General features: G+C 37.4%; 1 protein-coding gene across 1 annotated transcript in view; it reads right to left on the minus strand.

Annotated features, from left to right (window-relative positions):
- The window catches only part of PIK3C2G (phosphatidylinositol-4-phosphate 3-kinase catalytic subunit type 2 gamma), a 208241-nt gene that overhangs the window by 135816 nt on the left and 49580 nt on the right, over window positions 1–22845 (minus strand). Inside the window, exons 10-13 of the mRNA XM_027807693.2 lie at window positions 20197–20230; window positions 11080–11275; window positions 7741–7863; window positions 625–756 (exon numbers count right to left, since the gene is read on the minus strand). Coding sequence (XP_027663494.2) covers window positions 625–756; window positions 7741–7863; window positions 11080–11275; window positions 20197–20230 — 485 coding nt within the window. The remainder of the gene's footprint in view (window positions 1–624; window positions 757–7740; window positions 7864–11079; window positions 11276–20196; window positions 20231–22845) is intronic.

A 22845-nucleotide genomic window follows, 5' to 3' on the forward strand; every position in this document is an offset into this window, starting at 1 on the left:
AAATGTCTCAGTGCTACTAACATATTCGTAGCACTGCAAAATATTTACCATAGATTTCAGTTTATGCATCACTGCAGAAACATTCAAAGCCACCAACATCTTTAAAACACTGTTGCATTGCATACTGTGTAGAAAGAAGAGGTTAAAAAAGAGGAGAAAGCTTATCAAGTGGTGTGTAGAGGGAAAAGTGGTCATTGTGGCCATCACTAAATGCCCCACCCTGAGCAGAATGAATAGGTGTCAGAACTGAAGGCAGACTGAAAAAAACCCAACCATTGTGAACAAGAAGCTATGCTGAGAAGGATTTTGCAAAGCTACAGGAAAGGTTACAACAAGGCCTTTCAACAGAACTAGGGAACTTTCTTGTAAGTGTTGAAGAGTTACATAAGCCCAGTTCAAAATCAGTGTATTGGAAAGAAAGAAAAACTTCTGGATGGGGTTCTTGGCACATCAAGAGTGTGTGTACTGTAAGTGTAACTGTAAATTACTGTAAGTGACTGTCTCAAGTCTTATTACAGCAAGGTCCTGAAATTAGTATTTCTGGTTTTTTATATTTGTCCCAGTTGAGTGTAATACTATTCAAGAATGGTGTTTTCTTAAGCTGTCATATAAAACTGAACTTACTCTTTCGGATACAATGAGGAGCATGTCCAAGCAAGCACTTCTGTATTTTTAGAGGTAGTGTTTACTCCAAGTAGTTTTATTGTCAGCATAGTTTCCCTTGGAAGAGCCTTTATTCGTAGAGGAAAGTTGATTCTAAAAGAAAATCAGAAAAGAGAAAAATAAAAGTTAAAAAACCCTGAGCATTGTTACCACAAATGAGTCCTTTCTACATTTTTCTAGATGCTTTAACACATATCAAGCTATACATTACAAGAGTTGCACTCCAAACGAAAATGCAACTGACAGATCCCTTCAAGACATTGATGTGTTTTGCCAACCATTAACTTGGATCATAGTACTTGAAAGAGGCATATGAAAACTCATTCACTTCAGTGGTAACAACTAGAGCTGACAAAGGCAGGAAAAGCTCAGTTAGATTAAACATCTCCTAAGGCTGAATTGTAAACCAATAGTTAGTTATTTTCTGTCTTGTGTCTTCAGAGGAAAACACTACTGAAGAAAGGAAGAGTTGCTTGTGAGTATGATAATCATTATCTTGTTGAGATATGCTTTGGTTGTGTGCTATTCCCAACCACAATTTAAAGGCAGATTTTTTTAATGAGTGATTCACTTTTTTTAGTGAGAAAATTCAGACCTATGAATATTCATCTCAACTTTGTATTGAACACTACCAAACTTGGTTGGACATGCAGGTTTTTTATATAGATTATATGAATTGATCTAAAGTCATAACTTAGAGCAAGTCTAACAAATAAGATACTTCCATGCTGTATGGAAAAATCATGTGTGTAATTACCCAGATGTGCAAGTCTCTGTTATCTTTTGCCTGAAGAGATTGTTTATGTTGGACAGTGCACTTCTAGCTTTTTCCATGTATATTCAGTACAAAGTTAAATTTCTCAAATGGAAAGTGAAATTAATAACATCTTTCTGTATAAACAAAAATCAATATAAGGAGCTAAAGGCTAAAAGAATTATCCCACATTGACAACATAAGCATTAAGCAAACAAAAGATCTGCATAAATTTGAGATTAAGAAAACAAACTAGAAGATAAATTTAAATAATATAGATTCCATTTACTTTTCAGATATTCAAGCTAGACTGCAGAACAATGCAGCTCTCAGCATTTTTAGTAGCCATACTTAAGCAGTAAACGTAGAATTTTGTATTTAAAAAGTATAGTAGCCTAAAAACATAAGGATTATGGGTGGCAGAAATAAGACAAGGTAATAATATAAGATAAAATTAGCACACGATTTTGGTCCTAGTTCCAAATCTGTCAAAATTCTATTGGCTTCAGGAAAGTTTCTTTAAATGCACCAAGGAACCACTGAAAGAAAGTAGATGGCTTTCAGCTGAAATTTTTAAGTAATCCAAATAAACATTTGTGTCAAAAATTCAGATGATCAGTCCTAAACATTTGTAAATTATTCAAATTTGTATCTCTCTCTTTGAATAACAAAGCAAGACAGCAATTCCCCACTCTTTCTGATGAATGTGAATAGAACTGAGAATTCTCAACTGTCTTCCCACATGTCCCTATTTATAACCTTCAACAGTGCTTTCCTTGTCTCGTGTCCTCTTCCTCACCCATAATTAGTCAGAAACAATTATTAGGAAACTGAACTGTTCACATGTTACAGATATCTTTTTTTGTCTTTTTTACTTAAGGCCAGCAACTCTGACCATGTTTCATAAAACTGTTCAATGAAGAGCTATGTTTAGCTGTAAAGCATTGTTAATGCTGTGATGAGGCAAAAAATAATAATAATAAAAAAAACCCGAGACATGCATTTTCCAATAGAGACAATTGTCAACACTCCTTGTGAACTTGGAGCAATGAAAAAACTCACAATACCCTCACTGCAGAAAGCAAATGCTTGCCAGAGGTTCCCTAGGGCACAATATATAACATTACCAGATGTACACCAGTAGGAAAAGAACCTGGAATCTTTGACAAGACATCCCACAAGTTAAAGTATGGGCCAAAGAGGACCAAAGTTCCCTCCCAATGACATGTGATTCCCCTTTAGAGAAAGAGATATCTGTATTGCTTTTAAGAACTTTGATTAATTATGCATTACTGAGCTTACCCAGCTGGTATTATCCTTTCTGACTTCATGAGGCTGAGTCAAATGGATAACTAAGAAGAGGAAATGGAACAGTGTCCAGAAATAAGAAACCTTGTGGGAGAACAATTTAAACAGTAGTTGAGAAGAACACCGAAGCTACTCACTGAGAAGCTGCTATTGACAGATGCTAGATAATCCAAGCTGTACAACTGGTGCCAAATGCCAAGGGCCTGATATCATAAGAACTCTCAACACAGAAGACCTCTGGGGCAACCCAAGCTTTGCCCTAAGAGAGTGTAAACAAAACAGACAAGCCAAACGAAATATGGAAAAGAGGGAAACCCGATGCCAAGAAAGTATCTGAGGTGATGAATGGTAGGCTTAATGTTAATTCCATATTTCATGTCTATAGGCTTAATATAAATTACAGAGGATGAAAAAAGAGGAGACAGTGGTATAAATGTATTAAGAGTAACCACCTAAGACAAAAGAAAAAAATAATTAAGAAGCCTCAGTCACTGAAAAATTAAACTAAGGAGAAAATAAGGGGGCAATTTTTGGACTTTACACTTTGTGTGCTAGACAGGATCAGCCTGTTTGAACTCTGCACCAAGGTAACAATCACCCCTTTCAAAGACAACACACAATTTCTAAAGCAAAAACTTTTTTTTTTTTTTTAGCTTTAGAAAACAAAAAAAATCCTCTTAAAAAAAAGACAAAAAGAAGAAACACTAAACAAGGCAACCTCTTTCAGTATCAAATTATTCCCATATTTTCTGAGAACTTTCTGCAAAAGACTCAATATGATAAAAGTCTTCAAGAGAAGCTCATGTTTAAACACAAAACCCTATCAAGTTAAGGTTCAGACAGTTACTGGCTAAAGCACTTGAAAACACAAACTAAATACATGAAAATCAGCAAAATAAAGCAAGTCTTGTCTTTGGCAGGAACTCTAGATTCCTAATCATCAAAACATTATGCTCCATTTTTTTTACCTTGTTCAAGTCAACACTAATCTAAAATTAGGACCCATTATGAAGTAGCTAGGTTTTTTTTTTTGTTTGATTGATCCCCAGCTGTATAGAGAGTATTTGATTTCCTAATGTAATAGAAGTTCTTCCTGGTGAACTTTTACCACATGTGTTTTCAATGGCTGTGAACTGAAAATAGCACATGGGTTAGAATGAAAATAGTGCCTTAACTCAAGGCAAAAAACTTTACAAAAAAGAATTGTCTTGTCTGTAAACTGCTTGTGCAAACATATTTCCTTCTGTTTCAGAATGGTGGTGTTGTAGCCAAAAATAATATAAGAGTGAACACACAACTTAGTTACAGTTTTCAGTGACCCAGACTTCCTATGATCAGAAATGGTGCCACTTGATGACATGGAAAAACAACTGCAGTAATAATTACTTCATTGTAATACTTTAAGATTTTGCTTGAATTCTTGTTAAAAATATTAAATAATATTTATATACATGTATTTATTGTAGGAAAGCCAAATCAGCCTGCTCCTGAGTATGTTTTAGATTATGGCAGTTAGACACATAGTACCTTCACTGATAATATGGCACTATCTCTACTGTTCCTTCTCTCTGGGTATTAAAAAATATGCTGAATATATTGAGTATTCTGTCAAGCTTGGTGTGTTTTTTTATTCTTTCTTAGAGGGTTAGCAGCACAAATAGCAAAAAACATATTTTCTCATTATAGAACTGTGACAAGTATTTAATATTTACAATAAATTAAAAACAACATAAACTTTTCATTTCCTATGCATATTTTCATACAGAAAAGATCATAAAACCATACTACGTTTTGGCTTCAAAGGGACAGTAAAAATCACCTAGTTCCAACCTCCCTGCCATGGACAGGGACACGTTCCAGCAGACCACATTGCTTAAAGCCCCGTCCAACCTGGCCTTGAACACTTCCAGGGATGGGGCACCCAAAACTTCTCTGGGCAACATGTTCCAGTGATCTTCTCTTATCCACAAACAAGGTAACCCTGTTGTAGAAGGCCAGCAGACTTGTCAGGCACAATTTGCCCTTAGTGAAGCCATGTTGGCTTGCCACCGGTCATCTCCTTATTTCCCGTGTGCCTTAGCATAGGTTCCAGGAGGATCTGCTCCATGATCTTGACAGGCACAGAGGGGAGAATGACTAGTCTGTGGTTCCCCAGGTCTTCCTTTTTTTCCTTTCTTTTTTTTTTTAAAAATGGGGGTTATGTTTCCCCTTTTCCAGTCAGTGGACTCTTATCCAGACTGACACAACTTCTCAGATATGATGGACAGTGATGTAGCCACTTCATCCACCAGCTCCCTCAGGACCCACGAGTGCATTCCATCAGGTCCCATGGACTTGTGCACCTTCAGGTTCCTCAGATGATCTTGAACCTGATGTTTTCCTACAGCGGGTGGTTCTGCATTCTGCCAGTCCCTGCCTTTGCCTTCTGTGACTTGGGCAGTGTGGCCAGAGCACTTGCTGGTGAAGACTGGGCCAAAAAAGTCGTTGAGTACTTCAGCCCTCTCTATGTCCTGGATAACCAGGTCTCCTGTCTCATTCCAGAGAGGGGCTGTATTTTCCTTACTCTTCCTTTTATCACTGACAAAGATTTTCTGGCATCTCCATCCTACCTAATATTCCAATACTATACCAAAGTCATATTGCAGTAAGAACAACACAGTAGAGCATCCAGTTACTGTCTTTAGTTGAAAACATTTGATTTTGTTGTTAAGTGCTGTGTTAGATTTGGAAAAGGAAATAACCTATTGTCATGACGTCAAAATGTTCATGTCCTGCAATAAATGTCTGCTTTATAAGCATCTCTTCCTACAAGAATCTGCCTTGCCAAACCAGGAACATTTTAGTGAAATGTGCAGTGAAAGAAAGGGAGAAAAGGGAGAAAAAGCTCTAGCTGTAATACTGTTAGCTGACTTTAAATACTCATCTGACATTTGCACACTGACTCAAAAATAGCATCCGTTCATAAAATCCAGTTCTGGATACAAGCTAAAACATACAATAGTAATGGCATATCTGGCTACCTAGATTCCCAGCCCCTGCTTCTGGACCTCAAGTCATTAGGTCTAAGCAAACTCATGTTTTGAGACTTAAACAAATCCAGGTCAATTGGTTTGGTGTGGAAAATAGGCTAATGTCATTGATGTGTGCCAGACAGATAGAAATTTTTGGGTTTGTATTTTGGAATTAATTTGAATTAGATTTTGAAAATTATTTTCAAAATTCAAGGAACAACAAAAAGTAAAAATGTACTCTTACAAATTAATACTATTAAGTTTCTTACAACTCTAGATCTTGTTTTGGATGTTAAAAGCCTCTTACAAACATCTATGACCTATGAAAGAATTTGGCCTTCATACATACATGCTTCTTTTTCCAAGAAACTTTTTGATGGAATTACAGCCATTTAATACTGATTTCGGAGAGGTTTAATGGAAACTCTGAAGCTTTAGTCTGATTTCTTTAAATTTTCATGGAAATGGAAGAAAGACAGAGTTTCTGTTACAGTTATGGCTAACGTATTTATTTCTAGTCTATCTTATATTTTGTTTTAGAAAAAGGTTGTGTAAGATGCATTCCAGAAGGGCATCAGCCACTTCTTAAAGGCCAAAACTGCTTATAAACAATATAATCCTTCTTCTACACCTCAATTATATCTGTCTATATGTACCATAAGATAGTACTTGACCAAAACTTGGAAAAGGTGAAAAATCCTGGAGAGCAAATGGGAATGATCCAATTAATTTAAACACAAGGATAATAGTTACTTTCCAACCTTACAAAAGACTGAGTGTTAACAGTCACACTCTGTGGACTCAACTGGGGCACCAAAGCACATGTTAGGCTGTAAAAGAACTAATTTAGTTGCTTAGCAGAAATGCACCCCTTTTGTTTCTTAATCATAGGGCAGACATACTAAGGTTTCTATATCTGTTCAGGAATGTTGCACAAAATCTCCATTGAGATAATGCCTAACAGGTTTGACATAAGAAGGTCTTCTTCCATTGGCAAACAGAAATTAAGAATTATACTCTGTATCCAATTATAATTTTAAAAACATCTTTCAGATAACTTGTAGCTTTTGTTCAGCTATAACGTAATCAAGCTGCTTGCCGCTTTAGAATACAGTAAATGGTGATATAAAATATCAAAAATTTCAAAGACTGTAAATATAAACAACATGCTTAAGAAGCTGGAAGAATACAATATTACTGCCAAATAATAAAAAAATGCATGTTTCTGTCATCTATTGCAAACATGCTTTTTGTCATCTCATTGCTTTACCCGAATGCTGTTTAAGTGTGTGCTTTGCTTTTCAGTGGGGTTATTTTTCTCAAAGTAGGCAGGTGACAGGCAGTTGGTAGCCTTTACTCTAAAATTACAGTCTCAAACTAAAGTCCTCATTTTAAAACTGCAGATCCTTCTTACAAAAGACAAAAGAAAAAAACAAACAAACAAAACCCCCCAAAAAAACCCGAACACCCAAAAACCCCCAAACAACCAACCCTCCCCCCCAAAACTAACAAAAAACAAAACCAAACAAGAAAAAAAAATCCAACAAAACCCAAAGAAAACACAAAAGCCTTGTTCCTTCTAAAAAAAAAACCTTTAAAGAAACATTACAATAGGTTCTTGAGTTGGATTGCATACCTGCTAGAGGTGGATCCAAAGGGTAGAAGTCCTTAAAAGAGGACAGAAACATAGTCTTTGGTTGCATCTCCTTTCAGTTCCAGTATTCCGCCAGGATGCCTCCAGCAAATGAGAGCCATTCTCAGGCCAGCTTAGTTTAGCTTATTGTCAAACCACACTTAGCTTAGTCCTATTTCTCTTCCTTTGGCTATCCCACTCCTTTCTCACTCCCATCTCTCTAGTGTTTCTCTTAATTCTGTGGAGTTTTATTTGTTCATAAGATCCATAATAAAGATGTAGGTATTTTTTTATTTTTTTTTTTTTTTAATGAATAGTCAATGTGTAAAATCTGTCAGGTGAACATCTATCAAACACAGACCAAAACTTACTTCTCATTCCAGTCAGCCAGGTAAAAGAAGGATTTTTTAACAGGTATATTTTTGCAGATCTTCACTTGACATATTATCTTCCCAGCATAAGTTAGTGAACAGGAAAAAGAGAAAACTTTGTAGCTACAAAGTGGGGGGGGGGGGAAGAAAAAAGACAAAAAGATTAATTGCAATGTATCATAATATACCATGTCCAACATAGTAAATTTAGCACTAACCATTTAGAAACTTGTGTAGGTCCATCCTACATGCAAAACCAATCAAAATAATGAATTTCATATTAATGGGGGTGTGTGTTTGTTTATTTTGGGTTGTTTGTTTTTTTTTAATGCCCAGAATTTAAGAAAAGTATTGAAAACACCTAAATTTTGTTACAAGTTTTTGTCATTAAGACTATTTTTCATTATTGCAGTCAAGGGAAGTTTGGATCTAAGTTTTGAAGTGTTACAACTTGTTCATCATACAGCTTCAGACAACAGTATATCTATTTATACTTACTTTTCCCAATTTTTAACCAGCAGATTAGTACTCAAGGGAATGTATACATCCATACAGCAGGAGCATTAAAGCCCTCTGCGTTGGCATTCTTCATATACTTAACCAACTAGCTTCATAGTATAATCCAGGCCTGGGATTAATCTGTTGCTTTCATATTCTTCTTACTGAAATCTTAAAAAATTGTTGCCAAAATAGAGGAATACTGAAAAACCAACTAATGTTCTTAATTAGTCTTCTAACATTGAGATCTTCCTGCTATTCTCAGCTTTAGACCACATTCTGTACAAGAATGATCAACATGGGAAACAGTCAAATATGAACATTTCAAAAATGAAAATCTGAAGCATTTGTAGGCTGAAGGTGCCTGGCTTTGCCTTATTTACAAGAATGATCTCTTCCAGAACTTTGTAGTAATTGTTATAACTATTGTAACAGATATGCTTTTTCTTCACTCTCTCTCTCTTTTTTAATTCAAAGAAAAGGATCTGAAATCTGTAGTACCTATAAGTATCAACGCAGAGGAAGGAAAAAAATACCTTATAAGACTAAGAAATGCTTCTGATCTTAAAAATGGCATCTTTCCTCTAGAGTCTAAACATTACAAACAGTTGGAGGGTAGCGCGGGAAATAATAGGTTTTAATGCAATCAAAAGTTTAAACGTTGCTGTTTAAACAAAAGTATTGATACACAATATACAGACATATTACTGATTTATAGACCATAAAGACCTAATCCTGGAAAGACTACTGCTTGCACAATGCTTCAGTCTGACTGAAGTTAGAAAGGTTGGTCAGAATGCATGCCCTTCAACCCATTTTAGGTCTTTGTAGAGCATTTTGCTTAGGTAGCCTCCCTGTGAGTTCAAAGGCATGACACTATAACCTTGTCCCAAAGATCACTTCATATGATCCAGATGTAGATAGGAATCTGATTTTTTTTGGACAGTAGAAAGAAATGCAGCCAAACATGAAGCTAGCAACATTATGTACTGGCAACAAATAAGGCATACCTGCTTGCGATTTAAATGAGATAAACCAACAAACTGATAAAAGAAACAAGAAAGAATGAAAAGACAGTAAACAAAGAAAGGTAATCAGTTTTGCAACATTATTCTGCAACTTGTAATGTTCGTAACTATCTTTTTAATAAGGACAGTAATACAGGAATAAGAAATTGAGAGCATAAAAACTGACAAAAAGCTTTTCCACAAAAGTGAATTTGTGATGGATTGAAGAGGACACGAACATGATTCTATGAAACATAAGACAAGTCACTCTTCCTTACCCCAAATGATTAAAAGAAAAGCCATTTATCACCTAGTGGTATGTATAGAAAAAAATAATGTGAGACAGACAGTTTGGGATGTCAAAATGCTGACATTTATAATACATGTTATATATATATATGCAGGAATATATACCAAAATACATGTTACAAACAGCAGCAAGATCATAAAACATGACCTTTGGGAAAGGGAAAATGAGAGCTGTGACATAGCCAGCAGGGATTCATGCAGTGTAGAAATAAGAACGAGGAGTATGCATGTGAATGAAGTTAGTAAAATTATTTGAGGAAAGTAAGTACCGGAATGGCAGTCCATATTAAGAAGTCCATGCTAGCTATGAATATTGGAAAGACTGGAAAGAGAGATTAATGAGGAAGAGAGACTCGCATTTGCACATGCTTGAACACAGCATTCAAGTCACCAGTGGCCTTTAGGCCATATGTAATTTCACATTTTTCTGGAACGCAGTGGGAACAGTATAACCATCTAAAAATCAGGATAGTGATTATAATTCCATATTTATTACCTTAACTAATTCAAATTCTCTCAGACTTTTATTAAACTGCTAATTACAGCTAATGCTGCATAGTACAGTCTCGCTCACAGTCTAATGTAAATGATCCCACTGTCTTTTAATCAGTTGTTTGGAATTCAAGGTAAAGAGGGAGCAAGGGGAAACTATTAATGAAATCTTTGAGAACATCATTTTGACTCATAAAAATAATGCTACAAGACTGTAGTCACCTGTCCTGCTTTGGTCACACTGGAGCTGTAAGAAGAGAACACCAGTTTTGCTCAGAGTAGGAAGAGCAGCTATTTGAAGACACAGCTTATTTGACCAAATAAACAATGCAGAAGGGAATCTTTCAATATGCTTTTTATTACAGTCGTCTCCCTCTTTTCTTTCCTGTGCTATGTTGATATACTAGGTGCATTTTGACCTGTAAAGTATACTTATTTTACTCACCATCTACACAGAGGATTGGTCAGTGCACGCACTTAGCCAAATAATTTGGTTTGAATACACCAAGCGCAAAAAAAAAAAAAAAAAATGCTGATAAAGCCTCATTCAGATTGCGTCTAAGCAAAAGCACCCCTAGGTTTACTTTGCTAAGCTGGCCTTCAACCCTTCCAGTTACTTGGACTGCGGAGACCACAGAAAGTCCGCTTCCAAAGTCCTGTGGCATGCAGCACACACTCTTTCCTCCATCCTGCGGTGGAAGTCAGTTACAGAAGCATTTGATAACATACCTGTCAAGGCCAGTGCTTTGATGTTGCTTCTATTACCATCCTTCTGCACTGGTCAAGGGCAACCATCCGGGCCACCTCCTTGATTCTGAATCTGTTTAAGGGGGCCTGCAAGTTTCCTGGTCATTCCATCTTAAGTAAATGCACTTTATGCTACAAAAGCAGTGGAGACACACCCACTTACTCAGTCTCTAACATTAAGACAGAAGTATCACCAAAACAACAGAGGTAACCTAGTATATGTGAAAAATACGTGATCTAAGAGATAACACCTCTTCTTGTGAACACCTGCTGGATCTCCTCCTACCTGTTCACCCAGGCTTCTGGGATGTTATGGGCAGCATAAACTGTGAAGCTGAACTGGGAATCCAGGCTGATGTCTGCACACAAAGGGCTCTTAGGCACGCTGGCAAGCTGGAAATTTGCATCAAAGCTACTGCTATAAACATGGATGAGACAAGAGATGGCCATAGAGAGCTCAGTCACACCATCCTCTATTAACACTGAGAGAAGAGAAAGAGAGAGAAATAAATAAAGGTTAGCAATAGGTCATTTATGAAGAATCTTATTTATCTTAAACCATAGGTTCTGGCTTTGAAATGCTTCTTAATAAAATTTAATTAAAATGACATAACTTACCAACTGAAGCCAATTAGCCATCTGTGCTTCTGAAACCAGACTTAGCTCATTTCTGGTGTATCATTAAGAGTCTTTCATTACAGTGCTTTCAAATAAGGCATTTTCAAACTAAGCATTATAAACTACAGCAAGTTAGTGTGCGCCTCAGATATGACAATAAAGTTTGTTAATTTTTGTGCTGGAAGAATTGCTATTATGCTGGCATTTTGTAATTTCAGCAGCTAAAGTAGCTACTTAGTTCAAGGGAACTGGCAATGCAGCTGTAGAATGGAGAAAAGGCACTGCTCAAATTTTAAGACTGTAAAGCTGTTGCAATTGTATGTAAGGAATTCATGCAATATATATAATAGCAGGCACAATCAGACATAGTCAGCATTCAGATGGTCATGGCCTGATGATTACTTTTTTGCCTCTGTTTTCACCAGCAAGTGCTCTGGCCACACTGCCCAAGTCACAGAAGGCAAAGGCAGGGACTGGCAGAATTCAGAACCACCGGCTGTAGGAAAACATCAGGTTCAAGATCATCTGAGGAACCTGAAGGTGCACAAGTCCATGGGACCTGATGGAATGCACTCGTGGGTCCTGAGGGAGCTGGTGGATGAAGTGGCTACATCACTGTCCATCATATCTGAGAAGTTGTGTCAGTCTGGATAAGAGTCCACTGACTGGAAAAGGGGAAACATAACCCCCATTTTTTTAAAAAAAAAGAAAGGAAAAAAAGGAAGACCTGGGGAACCACAGACTAGTCATTCTCCCCTCTGTGCCTGTCAAGATCATGGAGCAGATCCTCCTGGAACCTATGCTAAGGCACACGGGAAATAAGGAGATGACTGGTGACAAGCCTTCACTAAGGGCAAATTGTGCCTGACAAGTCTGCTGGCCTTCTACAACAGGGTTACCTTGTTTGTGGATAAGAGAAGATCACTGGAACATGTTGCCCAGAGAAGTTTTGGATGCCCCATCCCTGGAAGTGTTCAAGGCCAGGTTAGATGGGACTCTGAGCAACCTGGTCTAGTTGAAGCTGTCCCTGCCCGTGGTAGGAGAACTGGAACAAGATGGTCTTTAAGGTCCCTTCCAAACCAAGCCATTCTGTGATTCTATGATTGCACAACGATGGACACTGAAATACATATCTATACAGCTATATATGAAATGCAGGTTGTACCCTTATTTATATTACGCCTTAATTTATGTTATTTTCCTCTGGCTTCTGCTTTGCAATTTTTCTTCAATTACTTGCTTTTATGCATTTTCTCTGTGTTTTTGGAGCAGCTAGATATTGCCTGATTGCCAGTATAAATTAAAATCCCCAGTCCTGCCAGCCTTCATCGAGTGAAGAGAGCTGGTACAGGCACTCATTTCTAAGGGTAGGGACAGGTTGAGAGAGAGTGTCAGAGTATCATTCCAAGATCTATCTTCCAAGACGAGTTCCCCAGATTTTCTTTTTTTTCCCCTTTAACTCATAGGTTCCTACATGATCAAGGGCATACTCTCATTACCTGTTCCAGTTCCTGACATACTGCCTAAACTTGTCTGGCCACTGTATGCGGCAGCCATCTGTGAGCTGTCTAATAATGCCTACTGAAAAAAAAAAAAAATTATCCCAGGAATAGGAAAGCTGAGACTTGCTTATATTAGCTTTTTACACATAGGATAGGGGCAGGAATCCTGCCCAACATCAGATACAGATACCACAATTCACTGGAATTGGCTATCTCAGTTTTCTGACAGAAGTATCTCAAAAAAAAAATCCTCAGTATTTTATTCTCCTTCTTTGATACCCTTTGCCTTTAAACGAACAAATAGTCAGAAGTGAGACACAAAATGCACTGCAAACAGTGCAAAGGAATTATTTCAGTCTTCTTTATATAATCAACAATTGTAACCTATGTATAGAGGTGTATATAATATCAAAATAGTTTGACATATAGTGGAGTTTGCTACTGGAAATACTGACAGCAAATTATTGCAGCCATGAAGGACCAGCTAGAATACTGCAGCTTGTTAGGTAATCACCTTCCACATATGAAAACTGAGACATTTTAGAGACTATCAGACTACTCTTTGTGTATACTTCTCTGTCTAGCACTTATTTTTAATTATCTTTTTACTTAATCTCTTTACTATTTTCTTAATTTACCATCCTTCACCATAATTGTTTTGAACAAATCTTTTGCTTTAATTGTTTTTTGCACTAGAATACAATTTTATTCTTATACTCCGTTCTCTTGCATGTGCAATAATTTAGTACCTTCCAAATTAAATGTTTAATTTGCCCCGAATTCTTCTACATCCCAAGGAATTACCTATAGTCAAATACATAAAGCCTTCTTAAGAGGTTCATAAGAGGACATCGGTGGACTATTATTTGAACCAGTATTTTCTACTTTATCTGAAAAGTACCACACTGTTTACATTAAGGAAAATCAGCTACTTAGGAGACTCCCTGGCTCCAGTCAGTTCAAAGTAGCAGACAGGTAGACATAGTGTAATAGCAAAACTTTTATTTATACAAACTGGCCTATTGAAGTTAATGATTGCTAAGTGGAACCTTCTCAGCATTTTCTCCAAAAAAGGGTGAAATGTAGTTCAAAATCTGTGTAAACTTCCTGCTATGTGCTGAAATGTATCCTTTGGCCACCAGCAGTTTTTATACAATCCATATTCTAGGCTGTAAGACAATGTTTCAGATTTTGTCTCCAGAACAAGAGGAAATGTATTAGATTTCAGATAAGCCACAGAAAAAAAGGAATACTACTTAGACCAAAAAAAACAACCAACAAACAAAAAACCAAACCAACCAACCAAACAACAAACAAACAAAACCAAAACCCCAAAAGAAGAGGCCAGGAGAAACATACACAATAAGGTAGATGTTTTCCATAATAAAAAATCTACATATGCCAGGCAAGGAAGTGAATAAGATGCAAGATGCCTATCACTATATCCAAGATGTCTTGTCCGCTGGCCATGTTTGCAGAAGAATGTCTGAGTCACAAAACTGAGTTCCAGATATTTAAAAACCAAACAGATAAAACAAACCTCACCAAAACTGAGAGGGGAAGCAGAAAACCCACAAAGTTTTGCCTTTATTATTTATAACATGCTTTGATCTGTCAATGGTGAGGTGACAAAAATTTCCTATCTGTCAAGGACCTGCCCACTCTAAAAGATCTATGTGGCTAGATGGGGCAAGTTTAAAAGTCTTGGTTGCAGGCAATGTTCCTGAGACGCCCTGCTGAAGGGAGCTGGGAAATGTTCTTTTTCCTCTCAAATTTCCACCTTTCACCCATGGGTTTGTAGGGTCTGTGCCTGACTGCAGAAATGGAGCCAATTTGGAAGCAGAGCCTGGAGGGGGGACTACAGGCTGTCTCTCTTGCTACAATGACACATGAGGGGTGAAGACAGCAATGGGGCAATCAGTTCAGCTGTCAGCAAAGGGAGACAAATTAAACTTCAGCATTATTTACTTAATTATTAAAAGATTCAGATTAAGATCTTGTCAGGTATAGAGTTCCTCAGGTATAAGCAAATGTCCAGGTATGACCTGGTCTGCAGTCACAGGATTTTTTCTACATTCATTTTCTTACTTTTGTCAGCTCTCAATTTAAAAACACCGTATGGTTTCTGTGTCAGTCAGCCTTCCCGCCCCCCCGCCCCCCCCCCCCCCCCCCCCCATTTCACTTGTTAAGCCTGGTAGCTTAACTAAATTAGAGACAAACATCTCAGGTATTCTGTAAATGTCCATTACCCACAAGAGTTGGTCAGCATCTTTTCACTGCATTTTTATGAGCTGCTGAATAGGATTTGGTGTGCTGAAATTATATTTCTCATTCATGAAGCCAGGGGATTTTACAGTTTTTTATGTCTTTTATGATTAATAAATCTTAGTTGAGAAAGGACTATGGTGTTTCACTGATTTACATAGCACAGGCTATGGACTTCCTACAGCAGATTCACAGCTTCAGCTATGCCAGAGTTTGTTATCTAGAGGGGTGTCCCAGGCATAGCCAGCATCTAGAAGAAGATGAATACACCACATCACAAAGTGAATTGTGGCCAAGATTAATAATCTCACAACTCAAACCTCATAATTTATTTCCAGGGTGAAATTATTTGTCATCACCTTCTCACTGAAGGTGAGAAGAAAAAAGACTTGCAGAAATGAGATGAGACTAAGGGAAGGAAACTTTAACCACAGCTGCCAGATATGCTTATTGCTGACACACGTTCTGTGTACACGGTGTCTGAAGGAATAAATTTTACCCTTGGTGAGAAACAGAACAATTCACAACATCCCTGAAAGTGTTAATGAATATATCTGCAGGTGCCTTCAAGATCTAGTAAGGAACATACTAGTTTATTCCTTACAGAAAACCACTTACATCTTTTTAGTGCAGTATTTCAATTCACATATGATTTTAGCGCCAGATCTTTCAACAGAGTAGGTACTTTGCTGTTACTGCACTAGCAGATAACATCAATTCAATACATATTAATCATGCCCTTTCTGACTGTATGCATGTTTTCTCTAGGTGAAACATGAAAAATATCTTGTTGAACAGAATGTGGAATGAAGGCTTAAGACCCTTTTGACACCTTAAAGATATTGGGAGAACAGGAGCTTGATATTGTTCATTACAACTTATTTTCAGAAAGAAGAAAAAAAGCAAGATCCTAAATACAGTTTAGGTTGGTCACACACCCACACAGAACAAAATACTTAAGATTTAGGTAAGGTACTAAGCAGTGTTAATTAGACCATTATTATATTAAAAGAAAAGCAAAACATAAAAAGGCTGTAATGCAAATACTGATCAGATGCAGTTTCCAAGCACCAGTATTTACTGTATTGTTTCCTTCTACTAGTTGCAGAATCCTACGAATTATCCGTTGAAAGAAACTTTAAAATCTCCTGCTGTCCTGGTTTCAGAAATATCTCTGTACTATTTGCATAATAAGACCTTGGTAACTTCTGTTTAATTGTTTTGGAGAAGTGTGGGGTTGCAGTTATTTAAAAATTGGTCTGGCGTGAAAACTCCTTGGCTTTCAGAACAACATATGGGGATGTAACACGACAGCAACTTAGAGGTAAAGAGCCATGCCCAGATCTGAAAACAATGCAGGAGAGACACAGAGATGAAATGCAACCAATAAAAAGCTCTCGGCATTTTTCCATATTCTAAAGCAAAAAGTGATTTTTCCAAACCAAAACAAAAACACCTTTGTGCTAGGAGAAGAAAGTGGAGTTTTCAAATTTTATATAGGAAACTTCAAAAAAAACCTTCCTTTTTTTTCCCCCTTCCTTTCTGGTGTTCTGTTTTGTTTTGTTTGGTTTTGATTGTTTTTTTTTTGTTTGGTTGGTTGTTTTTTTTAACTTTCTAGGTGAGTGTTTTTATAATCAGCTCTGGAAGCAACTATCAAATCCCAAGCAGAATTAGTGAACCTTTACTACTTTAATTTCTTAAATGTAATTAAGACTTCATTAAATATATCTTTGTCAATGTATCTGATTTCTGCATTCACTTGAAAAGATAGCAACTCCAGCAATTCAGTCGGAAAACACTGTTGATTCAATATCATAAGTTCATGGTGCATACTAGACTTTCTGGAATGGATCCCAGAGAACTACTGATCCAATTCCAAAAGCTGCTTATTATGTCTGATCCATTGAAATCCCAGCCTGAAGTTGTGAAGCTATAGACACTGTATAAACATTCATTCATCAGTTTTTGAGAAACAAACACAGACTCAGTTTTGCACCAGCTTGCAGCCTGTCTTCTCATACTCTGGTTTGCAGCAAACTCCAATGTTAAATTTCTATTAATATGAATAATCTTATTCCTTATTTTCTTGGAACATTTGGTGCTGCAGAAAGGTGTTAATGTCTAGAAATCCCTATTGTTCCTCACATTTAAGAAGAAATAAAAAAAATACTTTGAGTACTAAAATATTAATATAATCTTCTAAGGGCTTCATCTAGAGGAAAAAGAACATGATCCAGACTTAGGCATAGCAAGGATAAGTACTGTTCTGTTTGCAGCTGTGAAGTAATTTGGTCTGCAGAGGTAACACTGTTAACAGAGCAAGGTATTGGAACACTAAATCAAGGCTAGATATTTCCAATATAGTGTTCGACTTGCTTAGTCCATGGTGAATGACTAATATTAAACCTCTGATAATCTTCTGTTAAAGAGATTAGATTAAAGCATTTTCTAAACAAATTATTAAGTAAGGATTTAATTTTACTAGTATCCTTTATCTTTTTCTCTTTTGTGGTAGAGAGAAGCTATAAAGAAGGAAAAATTATTTTATGATACTCAGGGTAATAACTATTCACTTGAGGGAGGAAGAGGAGAGGAAAAATAAATTACTAGTTGGAGTAACTGCTGCTCTTGATGTTCAGATTTGATCCTTTCTTCTTCAAGGTAAACAGGAATACACATAAAAGAAGATACAAATGGGAAATGCAGTCTCTCCCCTTCTCGGCTGTCTTAATTTGCAATTGTGCTGCTAGAAAAAGGAAAGCACATGGTTTTTAGCTTCCCAGAGATACGGAAAAATTTACCAGCACTGAGCTAAGGTGGTGATTTTACTTTACTTTTGGGCCATAGGGTTGGAATCTTTCGAATGTCTGTAATTCTAGCCAGCTAAGCATAATGAAGTAAAGAGGGCGGGAAGCAAATGAGGTGCAAAAGGAAACACAAAGATGATTTCAGCAGGAATGCACAACTCACACCCTAGTTGGTTTTTACTTCTAGCCTCAGCAGGCAGAAATATCATCTGGATTCCTCTCAGGCTCAGTGCCAACAGATGGGAGGCACAATGGCATTATCATGGAAGTGAGCACAGAGAAGACAGGGACTGAGGAAAGCTTGTGATTCTCAAAATAAAAGATGTGTAGAACAGCTTTGCCCACTTCATGAGGATCAGACCTAGGTTCCAGCAGATCAGTTTTGGTCATTGTTCTCACACTTTGTTTTATCAGACATGCCCTTAACACCAGCTTTGATACGACAGGTAGAGTTTTCTGTTAACACTCATTAGCCTAACTTTATTTTGCTGGCTTTTATAAGTTTATTTAATAGGTGCAGATGTAAGGCACGTAGTACATTAAAACATACATTAAATGTGTACTGCTGCATGTAAGAGGTCAATTTGAATTTTTGTTATCTTGGACAGCTTTGAATGTTGGCTTCTCCACAGAATGACTAATGGCCTGGCAAGTTCTGACTTGCAACCTGTAAGTTGCAGATTCTAATATTACACTACCAAAAGGATTCTGCAATTGTTATGAAATTAGGGTGCACTGAGAACAAACAGAGAAACATCCCTCTTCACAGTTGAAGTTTTCCTGGCATAGATAAATAAGTACAGAGAAGTACAGAGTAAAAGCATCTGATTTCTTTATTGTTATTCAATAAATCAGATTTTCCTTGAGGAAGTGCTGATTCAATGAAGCCCAGATTAGAAAATATCTTTAAGTAGAGGAATATTTTAGATCCTTTGCAGCCAGGTTTTCTGAACAGTATGCAGAAGAAGATGTTTCTAAGGTAGATATTGATTAGTAACTATTCATTATTTTCATCATCAACAGTTACTGGCTGCCAAGAGTGTTAACAAAAAAATCATGGGATAAACAACTATATCCAAGGGAGGAGAATCCTACAAACTGCATTTACCTTCTCCTCCCTCATGCACCTGGTTGTTCTCCCTCCACTTTCCGACCCTCCAGCTGCTTAGCTTTTGCTGGCAGCTTACAAATATAACTGCTGTTTCTTTATTTGCTGCTCATGAATTTGGATAATGGTGAAACAACAAGCCTGGCATTTGGAATCCTGCATTTGAGCCATCTCTGTGTTTGAAAGGCAGCTGCAATTCTTGTGGTTTGTTCACCTTTTTGCCTCTCTGAGCACACTGCAATCGCAAAAAACAGACAAGAGAAAAAAAGAAAGTGGTGTGTGTGTGTGTCAATCTCGGAGACCACTTTTTTCCTCTAACAAAATGGAAAGAGACCATTGTTCCACAGCACACCTCAACGTTCAGATGGAGGAACTTTTGAAAGCATCCATGTAACACCCCCAGCTGCCTGTTGCAGGCCAGCCACAGCAGGGCTGAGCAGGACCCATGCCCCAGTGTGGCTGTCCCTCCAGGAACCCAACACAGGCACCCACGACAGACCAGACTCCTGCACATCCATCAATCTGTGGGGTGCTCTGCAGTAACGCTAGCAGCACTGGGCATTAGCCAATGAATCTTAGTTAATTTTATCCGAGGAATGAAATAAAGCAATGTCTATGAATTTGTTTGTTACTGTTAATTAAACTACTCTTCTTATGACAGTGTATCATTTAAGACAACACATTATTTATATAACAAAACACAAAAAATAACTAAAGCTTAAGGAGGAAGGAGTGAGTTATTGGAGCTGAGTAGAAAAGCCATACACAAAAAAATATTTTTTTAGGTTTTCATGAAATTCCTTATTTTCCAGAAAAAGTTGGGATTTAGGACAACCGTTATGACCACCAGTAACTGTACTCAGTTCTTTCACTGTACTGTTCATTCTCCGTATTTGAATTTCAAGATTAGTTTTGGGAAATGCTGTTTTATTTACATTTTTAGATCACTTATAAAGTAATTATAACAAGTTAAAATTTAATACGACTAAATATGTAAACATCTGCAATATACCAGCTATAACAGTTCAGTAATATAAACAAATAGCAACATATGTTTTCTGGTGATACACCTTGAATTAACATATTTAAAAATAACACTTTACCTTTGTCTGGTGTTCCCACACTTTGAAGTGAATTCTATAAAGACAAAACCCAAGGGAAAAATTAATGAGTTACTTCAGAGAAGAACAGATAGTAGTTATAATGGTTTGAGGGCAAGCACTCATGGAAAAAAAGGTGAGAAAGGGGAAAGATATAACCTAATGTTATGATGAAAGAAGACATGAATAAGGTTCAAGAATACCAAGACCTGCTTTCTCCAGCTCTTCCACCTACCCGCTTTCTCTAACATCTTACACAGTCACTCAGGACCTGATTTCTGACAGTATTTAGGCATGTCAAGATACCAAAAAGCACTTATTAACATTTACATTTTCAGCCTCTGCACTGGTAGAACAGATATAAGAGTACCCTCTCCATCTCTTTACATGCCTTATATATTCAGACATGAATCCACAACCATGCTGAGCAGGTGGAGCCTCAACATCCTTTCAAAGCTGAGGAGAGCCAAGTCTCCACTCCAGTGGTCTGCATTTCACCTATGTCTCTGTGCCAAATCAGCAAAAATAGCTATGCTCCTCAAAGGCCTTTGAGCAGGTAGTTAGAGACAGCCAACAGGAAATACCAGGTGCAGGGATTTAGGGGGTGTTTATGCCCTTGGTGCCTAAACACAGCTCTTGATGCCTAACATTAATTCTGTATCTGGATTCCCACCTCTCATATGCCACTGCTGCCAGCAGGAACTGCTGTGTACTTATGACCGCTGAAAGTTCAGGATAGTTATTTAGACTGAGCTGACCAGCCTAATTACGCTTTCTTTTTTTTTTTTTTTCCCCAAAGCTGCTCTATTAAATCCCCAAGTACAATAACTGCCATTAATCAGGCCTTGCTCCAGGCTTCTCAGACACTGGGCAAAATTAAATATTGCTCTGCTGCCTGTGCCTCCCCGTTTGCACAGGAAAAACTGTCACGGCAGGTAGCTCGGTGCCTCTCCCGGCAGGACAGGTGGCATCTGCAATGGGCCTGTGAGTGGGACCTGGCCTCTGCCCAAAGGCAAGCACAGGCAGACCAGCTTCCCCTCTCTGGTGCTGGTCTGCCACCTATTCACCTGGCTCTGACATGAGACTCACACGCAACAAAGTAGCATAAAAATAAATTACTGAACTACAGATCTTGACTAGCAAGTTCATTCTGTTTCAGTATTGCCTGTGGCTTGCACTGTTTGAACCAACGTCCCGGAAAGGTTGACTATCATTAATTCCTTTGCAGCAAGTTGAGACTGTTCTGTGTTAGTACATGTGCATTCAGCAAGATGCTTCTTAAAAATTACAATGCATGCAGAGGTGACATAAGAAGTACAACGCTGGATGTACATTCTCCCTCTGGTACCCAGCTTGGAGCTGCCAGCATTTGTCTGGTAAATATGAAGAGAAGTCAAATGCTTACTTGAGGGAAGAAAAGCAACATCCAGGCTGAGAAATATGTTTTCACAATCTTTATAATGAAGTAAGACAAATGGGAACAGAGACCTTTGTTCAATTCTCTCAAATTTTGGAAAGTAAACAACCTTTTGGAACAACACTTACAATTTTGACATAGTGCAGCCCATTTAATATATAGTGGATTAGTGCCTGTTCTGGCAGGATTTGATCTCCTAGGACTTTTCATGCACTGCTGTAAGAAAGGAAGGAAAAAGGGAAGCAAAAATAGATGAAAAACATCAATTGTGCAGCAGACCCAGAGTTTCCCCTGAATGGATTTTAAAATCCCAGGGTTAGGTGAGTTAGAGACTGAATGAATCATATTTGTAAAGAGATGCAATCAGTAAAAAGAAACTATCACTGGTGCCAGTTGCTTTCATAATCTCTTAACCATGGTACAGGAATGTACAGTACTGGCAGTTTCTTTGTTTCTTCAGTTTTCTTTTTTTCATAAAACCAAAATTAGTTGGAAGCACACTGAGATATTATTTAAGTATGCAAGCACACATGTACAGATATGTATACACAAACATATACTGGCACCCTATGTAATTTACATTGGATTTTCATTTACATTGGAAAGCAATAGTTTTCCTGAGGCACTATGTGCCCAGGAAGCTTGCCAAATGGATACATTAAAATTTATTCCACACAAAACCACACCATACATTACACTAAAGCGTTAGGAAATCATGGTGGAAAAGCAATTAGAACTTCTTCCTGGCATTTCTCCCTTACCCGATGTGTAATGCTGCAGTAATTGAGATGTAACAGGTAGCCTCAAAAATTTCACTTTCCTTGTGGTGCAAGTTACCTGCTTTCTGAAAAAAACCTCTCCTACTGACAAAACGTCTTGGGGGTACTATGCTGATGAACAAAACAGAAACAATTCAAGAAAACTGGTGATACATGCTAATATTGCAGGATTTAATAATTTTGTCAGTACTCTGACTTCACATAAAATGCCCCTGCATTTCAGTATGAATTTAACTCAAAAAGGTTTGGATGAGTCGGTACTTCATCAAATATCCAACTGCTGAGTACTAATTTTGACCACATATATTGATACAGACAGGAGAACTGGTCCATTGTCTTTGTATAAATATTGATGAATATAGAAAAAATCTGTTTTGTTTCATTTATATACTATTCTATACAAAGTAGTTGCATATAATGGGTAATTTCTATTTTCATAAAATGGAACAGTGTTCA

This window comes from Falco cherrug, chromosome 5 (assembly GCF_023634085.1).
Source record: "Falco cherrug isolate bFalChe1 chromosome 5, bFalChe1.pri, whole genome shotgun sequence".
Lineage (NCBI taxonomy): Eukaryota > Metazoa > Chordata > Aves > Falconiformes > Falconidae > Falco > Falco cherrug.